This window comes from Helianthus annuus, chromosome 12 (assembly GCF_002127325.2).
Source record: "Helianthus annuus cultivar XRQ/B chromosome 12, HanXRQr2.0-SUNRISE, whole genome shotgun sequence".
Classification (NCBI taxonomy): Eukaryota; Viridiplantae; Streptophyta; class Magnoliopsida; order Asterales; family Asteraceae; genus Helianthus; species Helianthus annuus.
Window position 1 is genome coordinate 130,595,666 of NC_035444.2, and position 13,894 is coordinate 130,609,559.

Sequence of the window (13,894 nt, forward strand, 5' to 3'; positions counted from 1 at the left end):
CACCTGTGTCACTCCAACCATCAAACAAATGCCAAACCAAGGAAATATTGTATTTCATACTTGGGATTTGTATAAATATGTGTATGCTTTGCACATATCAATTCTTGTTCAATTTCATACTCTACAACGCTTTCTGGAGAATTATACGCAAACTGGTGCATAAACGTACTCAGTTTAATGCGACAAATACTCCGGGAGACCATCATACACTTAACATACCTTAAATAACCTTTACATAACTTAGAAATAAGTTTTGAAGGCTTTGGTATGGCAAAAACAAGTTAATTCGCTTACAGGGACTAAACTTGACAAACTGCGAAAGTATGCCAATTTGAACTGTAACGAACATTCCGGAACATGTCCATAAGTTAAACATACCATATATATCCTTTACATAGCTTAGAAATAGGCTTTGAGGGGTTTGGTATGCTAAAACAAACTTTTGGATCATTCAGGGACTAAAAGTGTCAAAAAGTGCATAAGTTTGCACTTTCGCGCATAACTCACGTTCTGAATACATCCGGACATCCAAAAATTTATGTAAGCATCCTAATATTATGCCTTAGTGTTTGGCATGAGAAAAATCCATTCGTCGCGTCATTTGGATCGTCTTTCACGCTTATGCGCATTCCGTCGTAATTAAGCGAACATCGCGATCGTACGGCCAAACGAACCGACATCCGACATATTTTTGGGCATGTTTCATGTCCACAATGTTTAGGCATCATTTTAGGGCCTTAAAGATGACTTTACAGGTCTTAGAAGGGCTGGAAATAGCTTAAACACGCAACAGGGACCAAAAGTGTAAATTCTGCAAGTGGTGCAGATCAGAGGGGCCAGGCGGCCCGCGTAAAGATTGCCCAAAACATGAGGCGGGCCGCGTGAACATGTCTGACAGAAGATTTTGCATTTAATGCAGAATCTGGCCTTTCGTTCGATCAAGGGGCGATGCCTTTTCACCCAACGAAGAGCCAAGGGTCAAGTTCACTGAACTTATCCACTTGGACACATGTACGCACGAGATCAAGGCACGATATTCGATAAAACGATCCTAACGGTTCCACTTTTCCTATAAATACCCCCCCCCCCTTAGTGTAAAATTCACAAAATCAGATCTTAGAGCTCTAAGTTGAAACCATTGTTTCATACCTGAGCTATTTGGTCTTGATTAGCACTCGGGGACCCTCCGTAAGTCTTCTTTCGCTCTTTTATTCGCTTTTCGAGTCCGAAAGTCAATGTTTTGTTGACTTTCTGCATTGACCAGCTTTTGGTCAATGTGAAGTTCATGGAACTTCATAACGTGAGCGTGATCACGATGGTTATGGTCCATAGTGACCATACCTACTGATTACCACGTTATCTAGGCTCAGTGACGAGTCGTAGTTTCGGCCAAAATGCGCATTCTTGCGTATTTTGTAACCAAACTACTCGTGGGCATCAAAGCCGTTTGTTTTGATGCCAAACCTGTTTCTAAACTTAGTTAAGCATGTTCTAACATGCTTAGCTCGTCACTTTTAGTTTAGTGCTTATATAGGGTCGTAAGGTAAGCGATTTAAACCATCGCTTATACTTTCGAACCCGACCCATTTGGTCGGTCATTAGGACCCGACCAAACACATTTGGTGACCATAGCTATAACCTTCCGAGGTTATACCGTGTGGTCGCAATGTTAGGCGTTCCGAACGCGTTCTACGCGAACGACGCGTTAGGGTAGCATAAGCTACCTAAACGGGTCGTGATGGACCGTAAGCACTTAGATTAGGTTTCATTTTAGTATGTAGGCTTTGCTAAGCCATATTACACGAGTCTCCATACTCGTTTGGCTTACGAACCCGCGTACTGTCCGATCCTTCGGATTTGGTCCGGTATATTAACATAAGCTACCTATTAGGTGCCGTTGATATTCCGTGATTTTTAGCATTATCCGGTTATTATATAAGGAATCCAAAGCAATCTCAGGTGAGTACATAGAACCCCATCTTTTACTGTTTTCCAAACTGTTTTGGGTGAAGCATGTGTACCTATCTGTTATTTTCATGATTTCAAAGTATAATTTATTATACATGATAGTATTTATCTTTTGACAAACTAAATGACTATCTATGGTTTAAACACTGATTTCTCAAAAATTACAAAAGTAATTGTTGGAATAGTACTTATTTTGTTCACCAGACCGATTGGTAGTATGATATAGCGCTATAGGACTAGACACCCCATTCCTGTTGTCATGGAATGTCTGAAACCAATTCGTTTCTCCATCCAAATAGGGATTTCCTTTGTGGTATCCCTATAGTCTCAAAGGTGTAGTTTGATGCACCAGGTCTGAATGAATTCTTAAATCGCACCTTTAAAGTATAGTTTGATATACTCTCATGTGTGGTGTTGTACAGAACCAACATATATTTTGTAATCATCCAAAGCATATTTTTGATATGTTATTTACAAACCAAGACATAGTTTAATATGTTATTTATCACATCCAAAGCATATTCTGATATGTTACTTACAAAACTAAAGCATAGTTTAATGTGTTATTTATAAATCCAAGGTATACCTGTAATATACTACTGAAAACTATTATTTTGAACAACTAAAGTATATTTAATATACTATCTATCAAACGATTTGGTTTTGGTTAGTGTTTAGATAACAGAACGAGTGTAATGTGATGAAAACATGGTAGATACGCCGCTGGTACTTCTTATATATAAGTGTTTTCATTGCATTACATACCGTGGCGTTATTTAGTACACTTGGGTTAACAATATTGGAACTGAAATATATTTTAATATATTACTTATTCAACTTTCTTAAAACCAAGGTATATTTTATATATACCATAAACGTTTTATTAAAACATTGTTTTTCAAACAAACTTAACTTACACAAACTCATTTTTCATGGTTATTCAGTTAACCATACATTATTCTCTTATTTATACATATCATCTGATCCTATCGTTTTTCAAATGATTTACAAGACAAAGCAAAAATACGAGGTTCATGACTAAACATTTTCTCAAACTCAAGTCATGAACTCCGTTTTCACAAAACCTATGTATCTCACAGGCATTTTTATGCTGACGTACCTATTTTTACACATGTTTCAGGTGCTGTCTTGAAATGATTGTTGATGCATGCTACATTTAGGATGGACTCGTGCCTTAGCAACTTTAAAACTTGGAAGATCATAGTTGTACTTATGTGATTGTAATAGAACAACGAGTTCATTTAATCAATAAAACAATATTTAAATTTCCATGTGTTATGAAACAATGATTCTGTTACAACACTCCCCGACGTTTCCGCCACGTTTTGTATGTTCTACGTGGTCGGGGTGTGACAGAAAAGTTGGTATCAGAGCTCATGGTTATAGGGAATTAGGTTATTAGTAATGCTTTGACCTAGTCTATAACCTTCCTAGGACCCTAACGCGAGTTTACTTGCGTTTAGTCATAAAACAACACCGTCACCTATCCTTAGGCGACGACCGCAACAAGAACATAAATTTCAAAACCGCTTTGAAAACTAATCATCTGTTCTAGGATGATTGATTACTAGGTTTTGAACCCTCTGTTATAAGGTTTTGAACCCCTTTGAATTTTCAAAACTCTCGTCAAAGTTGGTCTAAATATTGTGAACACATGCAAACTGGAAGGGTGGGTGCCTGTACCCTGAGTTTTCTGTCTAAGGCTAGAGTGTTCGTACAAATCCACATAATCGGACCAGTCACTCTTACCTGGGAACTCTTGGGGTGAGTGTCCACTTATAGGCGAGCATGTCTTCGCGATACATTATTTTTGACCTATTTGCTTTGATTAATCACCAGGTCGTGTGTTGCTTTGTAGTAACAGACAGACGGCCACTATCCTTGCTTTCATCAGATTTGTTCCATCTCATTCTTTTCGTCTAATTCTCTCACTCGTTTCCTCTCATGTTTCCTCTTTTAGAATGCCTCCTCGACGCGACAATCAGATGGCGAATGCCGAACTGGCGGAAATCATCGCGCAACAAATGGCTGCTGCCTTCCCAATTCTTTATGCTCAAATAACTCAAGCCATCAACAACAACAATGCTCCATGCAATTTCAAGATTTTTAACTCAGCTAAACCGCTCAAGTTCAATGGTTCTGAGGGAGCAACTGGTCTTCTTCAATGGTTCGAGAGCATTGAGAACACTTTCCGTCACGTTCAGTGTCCTGAAAATCGCAAGGTCGAGTTTTCTTCGAGTGTGTTTCAGAAGAGGGCTCTTACATGGTGGAACGGGGTTATGAGAGACCGCGGTGCAGAGGTTGCATTAGCACAGACTTGGGCCGAGCTTAGGGCTCTTATGATGAAGGAGTTCTGTCCTCGTCATGAGCTTAGGGCTCTAGAAAGGGAATTTGATGATTTAAAGCAAGACAGTGGGGAACATCGAGCCTATACTGATCGCTATGAGGAATTGAGCTTGTTATGCCCTACTATGGTTACGCCTCTGGATAAGGCGATTGAGAAATACATTAATGGGCTTCCTGACGTAGTTCAAGACATCGTTACTGGCAGCAACCCTACTACTGTCAGACAAGCCATTGAATTGGCTGCCACTCTGACTGAATCCCAAATCAGGAAGCACAAGCTGTTTCGGAAGGGCGACTTAAGACCATCTGACAAGACTGCTCATGTGGAAACAAAGGAAGAAAGTGCTGAGGTGCCCAAGAAGAAAAAGCGCAAAGCCTCTCAAAGCTACGCTGTAACTGCTCAAGACAAACAAGTTGCACCAAACCAGCCAACACAACCTCGTAAAAGACAAAACTATGTTGGTACTGCACCGTTGTGCAACAAATGCAACCGTCATCATCTAGAGCAAGAGCAGTGTCACAAATGTACCCACTGTGGGCGGTTGGGACATTTGATCAATGTTTGTCGTTATGCAAATCAAGCTGCTGCAAACCCTGCTGCTGTTCAAGCACGGTTCCCTCCAGGGTCATGTTATAACTGTGGTGACCTTACCCACTACAGAAACAATTGCCCAAGGCTTGTTAACATACCTCCAGCGCGCGGACGAGTGTTCAACATCAATGAGGCAAACATGAACAATGATGCAGCAGTGAACAATTAGTGTTTTGTATTTCCTTAGTTGCTATCTTTTGACACTTCAAGACAAATCCGTTGCTACATAAATAAAGATTTGTTGTTTTTATTTATGCAAAATTTATGCGTTTGTGTGAATGCTTGATGCAACTTTACGATGTCAACCCAAAAACAAACTACTCGTATGGTTCTGTCATATTATGATCACTTGTGATCTCCCCAAGAACCTTAAACTCTCGTTTCTTTTAAGAAACAAAGTCAAACACTTATTGAGAATCCCTCTATCTTTATAGATAGATCTTCATAAATCGTTAAAGTGCCAAATGAAATCCATAGGTTGGATTCCTAGTGTGCCTTAATATCCATACCTAAGGATAACAAAATAAAGAATCAAGTTAACTAAATTTGTGCTTATGTATTTTCTTACATGTTTTGTGGTTGTATGTGATCCATCCAAATCCTCATAGAATCTTTCATATCTTCATACGAGAGATTCATAATGAGATATCCAAAGATACTATCTTAAAAACCCTCAATGGATTTCAACAGTGTAGTTAAGTCACTCGGGTTATAAAGTATTGTTCTATAATTGGACCTCTTGAAAGGTCTGCTTAAACAGATTGATTTTGAAAATCTGATTAGAAATATCATGTGATGATATAAAAATGATCCCTTAAGCGGTCTATTTAAAGAGATCGTACGACGGTCTAGTTAAGAAGATCATGTGTTGATCTAGTTAAAAAGATCGTTCGTGATCGAATTAAAAGGATCCTTTGGTGGTCTAGTCAAATCGCTTCATATTTATTCAAGAAATTTTTCCTACGGATTATGAAATGGACTGTGCGGACTGTGCAAGGAATTACGTAATTATGGAGGCCTACATAATTATGGAATTCAGTGCACAGGAACCACAGGAAGTTTCATCATGTGTTAAGACCTAGTGACAAGAATAATGATACGGGAGAAGTCTCGGACCTCGACCAATGTCATTTATTCTCACACTCCCCCAATTCTGATCTCAATCACACACCAAGTTTTCCTATGATAAGCCTTCATAAGAAACGTTCGTCAATCAGTAGTTCAAAATTTCATGTTTTACTAGTTCAAGGAATTCACTCTAAGGGTTAACAAATTCGCTAAGAATCCTAACATGGCCCAGGGTTTTACCTAAGGGTTCAATGGATCTATTATAAGGCGAAACCTTCACAGCTGTCCTCACGAGTTTCCTCTAGAATTAAATTTCGGGACGAAATTTCCTAAAGTAGGGGAGACTGTGACACCTGTGTCACTCCAACCATCAAACAAATGCCAAACCAAGGAAATATTGTATTTCATACTTGGGATTTGTATAAATATGTGTATGCTTTGCACATATCAATTCTTGTTCAATTTCATACTCTACAACGCTTTCTGGAGAATTATACGCAAACTGGTGCATAAACGTACTCAGTTTAATGCGACAAATACTCCGGGAGACCATCATACACTTAACATACCTTAAATAACCTTTACATAACTTAGAAATAAGTTTTGAAGGCTTTGGTATGGCAAAAACAAGTTAATTCGCTTACAGGGACTAAACTTGACAAACTGCGAAAGTATGCCAATTTGAACTGTAACGAACATTCCGGAACATGTCCATAAGTTAAACATACCATATATATCCTTTACATAGCTTAGAAATAGGCTTTGAGGGGTTTGGTATGCTAAAACAAACTTTTGGATCATTCAGGGACTAAAAGTGTCAAAAAGTGCATAAGTTTGCACTTTCGCGCATAACTCACGTTCTGAATACATCCGGACATCCAAAAATTTATGTAAGCATCCTAATATTATGCCTTAGTGTTTGGCATGAGAAAAATCCATTCGTCGCGTCATTTGGATCGTCTTTCACGCTTATGCGCATTCCGTCGTAATTAAGCGAACATCGCGATCGTACGGCCAAACGAACCGACATCCGACATATTTTTGGGCATGTTTCATGTCAACAATGTTTAGGCATCATTTTAGGGCCTTAAAGATGACTTTACAGGTCTTAGAAGGGCTGGAAATAGCTTAAACACGCAACAGGGACCAAAAGTGTAAATTCTGCAAGTGGTGCAGATCAGAGGGGCCAGGCGGCCCGCGTAAAGATTGCCCAAAACATGAGGCGGGCCGCGTGAACATGTCTGACAGAAGATTTTGCATTTAATGCAGAATCTGGCCTTTCGTTCGATCAAGGGGCGATGCCTTTTCACCCAACGAAGAGCCAAGGGTCAAGTTCACTGAACTTATCCACTTGGACACATGTACGCACGAGATCAAGGCACGATATTCGATAAAACGATCCTAACGGTTCCACTTTTCCTATAAATACCCCCCCCCCTTAGTGTAAAATTCACAAAATCAGATCTTAGAGCTCTAAGTTGAAACCATTGTTTCATACCTGAGCTATTTGGTCTTGATTAGCACTCGGGGACCCTCCGTAAGTCTTCTTTCGCTCTTTTATTCGCTTTTCGAGTCCGAAAGTCAATGTTTTGTTGACTTTCTGCATTGACCAGCTTTTGGTCAATGTGAAGTTCATGGAACTTCATAACGTGAGCGTGATCACGATGGTTATGGTCCATAGTGACCATACCTACTGATTACCACGTTATCTAGGCTCAGTGACGAGTCGTAGTTTCGGCCAAAATGCGCATTCTTGCGTATTTTGTAACCAAACTACTCGTGGGCATCAAAGCCGTTTGTTTTGATGCCAAACCTGTTTCTAAACTTAGTTAAGCATGTTCTAACATGCTTAGCTCGTCACTTTTAGTTTAGTGCTTATATAGGGTCGTAAGGTAAGCGATTTAAACCATCGCTTATACTTTCGAACCCGACCCATTTGGTCGGTCATTAGGACCCGACCAAACACATTTGGTGACCATAGCTATAACCTTCCGAGGTTATACCGTGTGGTCGCAATGTTAGGCGTTCCGAACGCGTTCTACGCGAACGACGCGTTAGGGTAGCATAAGCTACCTAAACGGGTCGTGATGGACCGTAAGCACTTAGATTAGGTTTCATTTTAGTATGTAGGCTTTGCTAAGCCATATTACACGAGTCTCCATACTCGTTTGGCTTACGAACCCGCGTACTGTCCGATCCTTCGGATTTGGTCCGGTATATTAACATAAGCTACCTATTAGGTGCCGTTGATATTCCGTGATTTTTAGCATTATCCGGTTATTATATAAGGAATCCAAAGCAATCTCAGGTGAGTACATAGAACCCCATCTTTTACTGTTTTCCAAACTGTTTTGGGTGAAGCATGTGTACCTATCTGTTATTTTCATGATTTCAAAGTATAATTTATTATACATGATAGTATTTATCTTTTGACAAACTAAATGACTATCTATGGTTTAAACACTGATTTCTCAAAAATTACAAAAGTAATTGTTGGAATAGTACTTATTTTGTTCACCAGACCGATTGGTAGTATGATATAGCGCTATAGGACTAGACACCCCATTCCTGTTGTCATGGAATGTCTGAAACCAATTCGTTTCTCCATCCAAATAGGGATTTCCTTTGTGGTATCCCTATAGTCTCAAAGGTGTAGTTTGATGCACCAGGTCTGAATGAATTCTTAAATCGCACCTTTAAAGTATAGTTTGATATACTCTCATGTGTGGTGTTGTACAGAACCAACATATATTTTGTAATCATCCAAAGCATATTTTTGATATGTTATTTACAAACCAAGACATAGTTTAATATGTTATTTATCACATCCAAAGCATATTCTGATATGTTACTTACAAAACTAAAGCATAGTTTAATGTGTTATTTATAAATCCAAGGTATACCTGTAATATACTACTGAAAACTATTATTTTGAACAACTAAAGTATATTTAATATACTATCTATCAAACGATTTGGTTTTGGTTAGTGTTTAGATAACAGAACGAGTGTAATGTGATGAAAACATGGTAGATACGCCGCTGGTACTTCTTATATATAAGTGTTTTCATTGCATTACATACCGTGGCGTTATTTAGTACACTTGGGTTAACAATATTGGAACTGAAATATATTTTAATATATTACTTATTCAACTTTCTTAAAACCAAGGTATATTTTATATATACCATAAACGTTTTATTAAAACATTGTTTTTCAAACAAACTTAACTTACACAAACTCATTTTTCATGGTTATTCAGTTAACCATACATTATTCTCTTATTTATACATATCATCTGATCCTATCGTTTTTCAAATGATTTACAAGACAAAGCAAAAATACGAGGTTCATGACTAAACATTTTCTCAAACTCAAGTCATGAACTCCGTTTTCACAAAACCTATGTATCTCACAGGCATTTTTATGCTGACGTACCTATTTTTACACATGTTTCAGGTGCTGTCTTGAAATGATTGTTGATGCATGCTACATTTAGGATGGACTCGTGCCTTAGCAACTTTAAAACTTGGAAGATCATAGTTGTACTTATGTGATTGTAATAGAACAACGAGTTCATTTAATCAATAAAACAATATTTAAATTTCCATGTGTTATGAAACAATGATTCTGTTACAACACTCCCCGACGTTTCCGCCACGTTTTGTATGTTCTACGTGGTCGGGGTGTGACATAGGGAAAGGGATAAGAGAACCATGCTAACAACATTTTTTGATCAGAATAGAAACGATGAAACAGCAAGGGTACATTTGTATAAAGATTTTCCAAAACACTATACTTGGAATGGAAGCACACGCCGTTGGAGTCGTCGTTTCGGTAAAAAACAAAGAGGTCGTATCGTTTCCGCTAATCCAGCCGAAGGAGAAAGGTACTACTTACGCCTACTTTTGTCAAATGTCAGAGGGCCTACTTCTTTCGAACATCTTTGCACAGTTAATGGTCAACGGTGTGCGACATTTCGGAAAGCAGCTCTTGAGTTAGGCTTAATAGAAGACGATGAATATCTATCACAATGTCTCGAAGAAGCCTCTACGTTTCAGTTTCCCAATGCTCTTAGAAGGTTATTTGCGACCATAATGATTTTTTGCCAACCTGGAGATATTCGAAAGTTATGGAATGACCACTTTGATTCACTATCTGAAGATCATCGGTTACACTGTCAAAGTATAGAACGAGTTCAAAATATGGTTCTTACCGAAATAAGTGTCTTGGTACAATCCATGGGTAAAAATTTCAATGAATTCGACCTTCCTAAGATAACTGACGATGTTAACTTACAAGATGCAGGTTATCGTGAGTTACAAGAAGAGTATGGGATTGTTTTGGAACCTGAACACTTGAGTGCCAAACATTCACTTAATCCGGACCAAAAAAATGTGTTTGATGAGATCATGATGCATGTTGATAATGATCTTCCAGGCGTGTTCTTTATTGATGGTCCAGGTGGAACTGGAAAAACATTTTTATACATTGCCTTGCTTGCTGAAATTCGGTCACGTGGTCTTATTGCTCTCGCAACAGCTTCATCAGGTGCAGCGGCTAATAATATGCCAGGAGGTAGAACGGCTCACTCGAGATTCAAGATTCCTCTTAATCTTGAAAATAATTCAATGTGCAATATTAAAAAACAGAGTGGGGCCGCTAAACTGATTCGCTCTGCCAAAATAATCATATGGGATGAAGCGTCGATGGCTAAACGACAAGCGATAGAGGCAGTCGATCGTACATTCCAAGACATTATAGGTGTTAGTCTCCCATTTGGTGGAAAGATAATGGTTATGGGAGGTGACTTCAGACAGGTGTTGCCGGTTATCAAACGTGGCACTCGAGCACAGATTGTAGACTCCAGCGTACGAATGTCACCTCTTTGGTCTTTGACTAAGAAGATGCGGTTGACCATAAATATGAGAGCGCTGAAAGATCCATGGTTTTCTAAATTTCTTTTAAGAGTCGGCGATGGAACTGAAGAACCAATCGAAGGAAACTATATCCGCATACCCGATGACATGACAATTCAGTGCAACAACAGAGAAAACGCTATAAAAGAATTGATCCATGCCATCTTTCCATCAATTCAAGATAATGTATATTCTTCAGATTATATAATCTCTAGAGCAATATTGTCCACTAAAAATGATAGTGTTGACGAGATTAATAATCAAATGATTGAAATTTTTCAAGGGGAGGAAAAAGTTTATTACAGTTTTGATGAAGCTGAAGACGATCAGCGCAACTTCTATCCGGTCGAGTTCTTAAATTCGCTAAATGTTAGTGGTTTGCCGCCTCATAAGCTTCATTTAAAAATTGGATGCCCAATAATATTGTTACGTAATATCGATCCATCACATGGCCTGTGTAATGGCACGCGGTTGATATGTAAAGGTTTCATGCGAAATGTTATTGATGCGGAAATTGCAGTCGGTCAACATGCCGGAAAAAGAGTTTTTTTGCCAAGAATCCCTCTAACCCTTTCTGAAGATGACATGTTCCCATTTAAGCTGAAAAGAAAACAATTTCCAATTCGAATTAGCTTTTCCATGACGATTAATAAAGCTCAAGGTCAAACAATTCCGAACGTTGGTATTTATCTACCGGATTCTGTATTTTCACATGGACAACTTTATGTCGCGTTATCAAGAGGGATTTCAAGACAAAGTACGAAGGTGTTGGTACATCTCGCCAAAGAATTCAAACAACGCGGAGTTTACACATCAAATGTTGTCTACCAGGAAGTGTTGCGTGATTAATTAATCGCATCCGTATCAAAACGAAGGTAAGTTAGTAGATTATGTGCCTTATTTGCTTCCTGGAATTACTTTTTAATTACTATTTTAAAGCACCTGTAAGCGTGTAACATTTTGTTATGTGTCGAAATCTGGTACAGGAGAGGATAAGATACAAGAAAGTCATAAGCGAACGGATGTATTGGTAAAACAGGAAGAGATACAAGAGACTCCCCGCATTTTGTTTTTATTGTTTTGTCTAGCTACTTGACTGTTCTGAACTCTTCTTGTTTTTAATTACATCTACTTCCTTGTTTTGTACTATTCTTGTAGAAGATCACGAATAAGAAAACTAACTGAAGTACTATACGATATATCACGAGACGACGGATAAACTAACGGTAAACGAGTATCCTATTGAAAATCGCCACTCCCGCCGCATCGCACGGGTAAGTGACTAGTCAATGAAATAAAGTTATTTGATCCCAATGTTTGTTTGTTGATGTTTGATGTTTTTCATGTTTTGACTTTTATTCAAACTCTATATCGCTTTCTGGAGAGTTATACGCAAACTGGTGCGTAAACGCAATCAGTTTAACACGACAAATACTCCACAAACAGATGGCTAAACTGAAAGAACAATCCAGACTTTGGAAGATATGCTTAGAGCTTGTGTGATCGATGTTTTGGTGGTAGTTGGGATTCACATCTTCCATTGATTGAATTCTCCTACAACAACAGTTATCACTCCAGCATCAATATGGCTCCTTTCGAGGCTCTCTATGGTCGAAAATGTCGTTCACCAGTCTGCTGGAATGAAATAGGTGAGGCTCAGCTTACTGGCCCTGACCTCATTCTAAAGACGACTGACAAGGTTAAGAAAGTTCGTGATAACCTACAGACAGCTCGAAGCCGTCAAAAGAGTTACGCGGACCGACGATGCAAGCCCTTGGAATTCCAGGTCGGTGATCGTGTATTACTTAAGGTCTCACCTTGGAAAGGTGTGATCAGATTTGGAAAGACAGGAAAACTTGCACCTAGATACGTTGGACCATTCAAGATCGTCGAAAGAATCGGTAAGGTAGCCTACAGACTTGCATTACCTCCCGAACTTGGAAATGTTCATCCAACTTTCCACGTATCCAATCTCAAAAAAGTGTCTAGCTGATGAGAACCTCCACATACCACTTGACGAAATCCGTGTCGATAAAACACTTCATTTTGTTGAGAAACCTGTGGAAATTATGGATCGTGAAGTCAAATGGCTTAAACGCAAGCGCATTCCGTTGGTTAAAGTTCGCTAGGAGTCTAAACGTGGACCTGAGTTTACTTGGGAACGTGAAGATCAAATGAAGGCGAAATATCCACATCTTTTCCCACGAGTTTCCTCTAAACAAATTTCGGGACGAAATTTCCGCAAGTAGGGGAGACTGTGACATCTGTGCTTGTAATCATTGTAAACAATTCAGTTATCGATGAAATAAAGTTATTTGATCCCAATGTTTGTTTGTTGATGTTTGATGTTTTTCATGTTTTGACTTTTATTCAAACTCTATATCTCTTTCTGGAGAGTTATACGCAAACTGGTGCGTAAACGCAATCAGTTTAACACGACAAATACTCCGGAACATCAATTTATGCTTAACATACCTTAAAATAACCTTTACATAACTTAGAAATAAGTTTTGAAGGCTTTGGTATGGCAAAATCTAGTTAATTCGCTTAGAGGGACTAAAATTGACAAACTACGAAAGTATGCCGATTTGAACTGTAACGAACATTCCGGAACATGCCCATAAGTTAAACACACCCTAAATATCCTTTACATAGCTTAGAAATAGGCTTTGAGGGGTTCGGTGTGCTAAAATAAACTTTTGGGTCATTCAGGGATTAAAAGCGTCAAAAAGTGCATAAGTTTGCATTTTCGCGCATAACTTACGTTCTGAATACCTCCGGACATCCAAAAATTTATGTAATCATTAAAGTATTTTGTTTTGGTGATTGGCTTGTCAAAAATCCATTTGTTGCGTAATTTGGATCGTTTTTGCATCCATTACGACTTCCGTCGTAATTAGCCGAACAATGCAATCGTACGGCCAAACGAACCGACATCCGGCATATTTTTTAGCATGTTTTATGTTCCCTATACTTTAACA

The 13,894-nt window shown here is 38.6% G+C and overlaps 1 protein-coding gene across 1 annotated transcript; it reads left to right on the plus strand.

Moving 5' to 3' along the window:
- The first annotated feature begins 9,710 nt into the window (after positions 1–9,710).
- On the plus strand, positions 9,711–11,762 carry LOC110893275 (ATP-dependent DNA helicase PIF1-like). The gene has a single exon (XM_022140387.1). The coding sequence runs from the start codon at positions 9,711–9,713 to the stop codon at positions 11,760–11,762; it is 2,052 nt and encodes a 683-aa protein (XP_021996079.1).
- Positions 11,763–13,894: the final 2,132 nt, after the last annotated feature.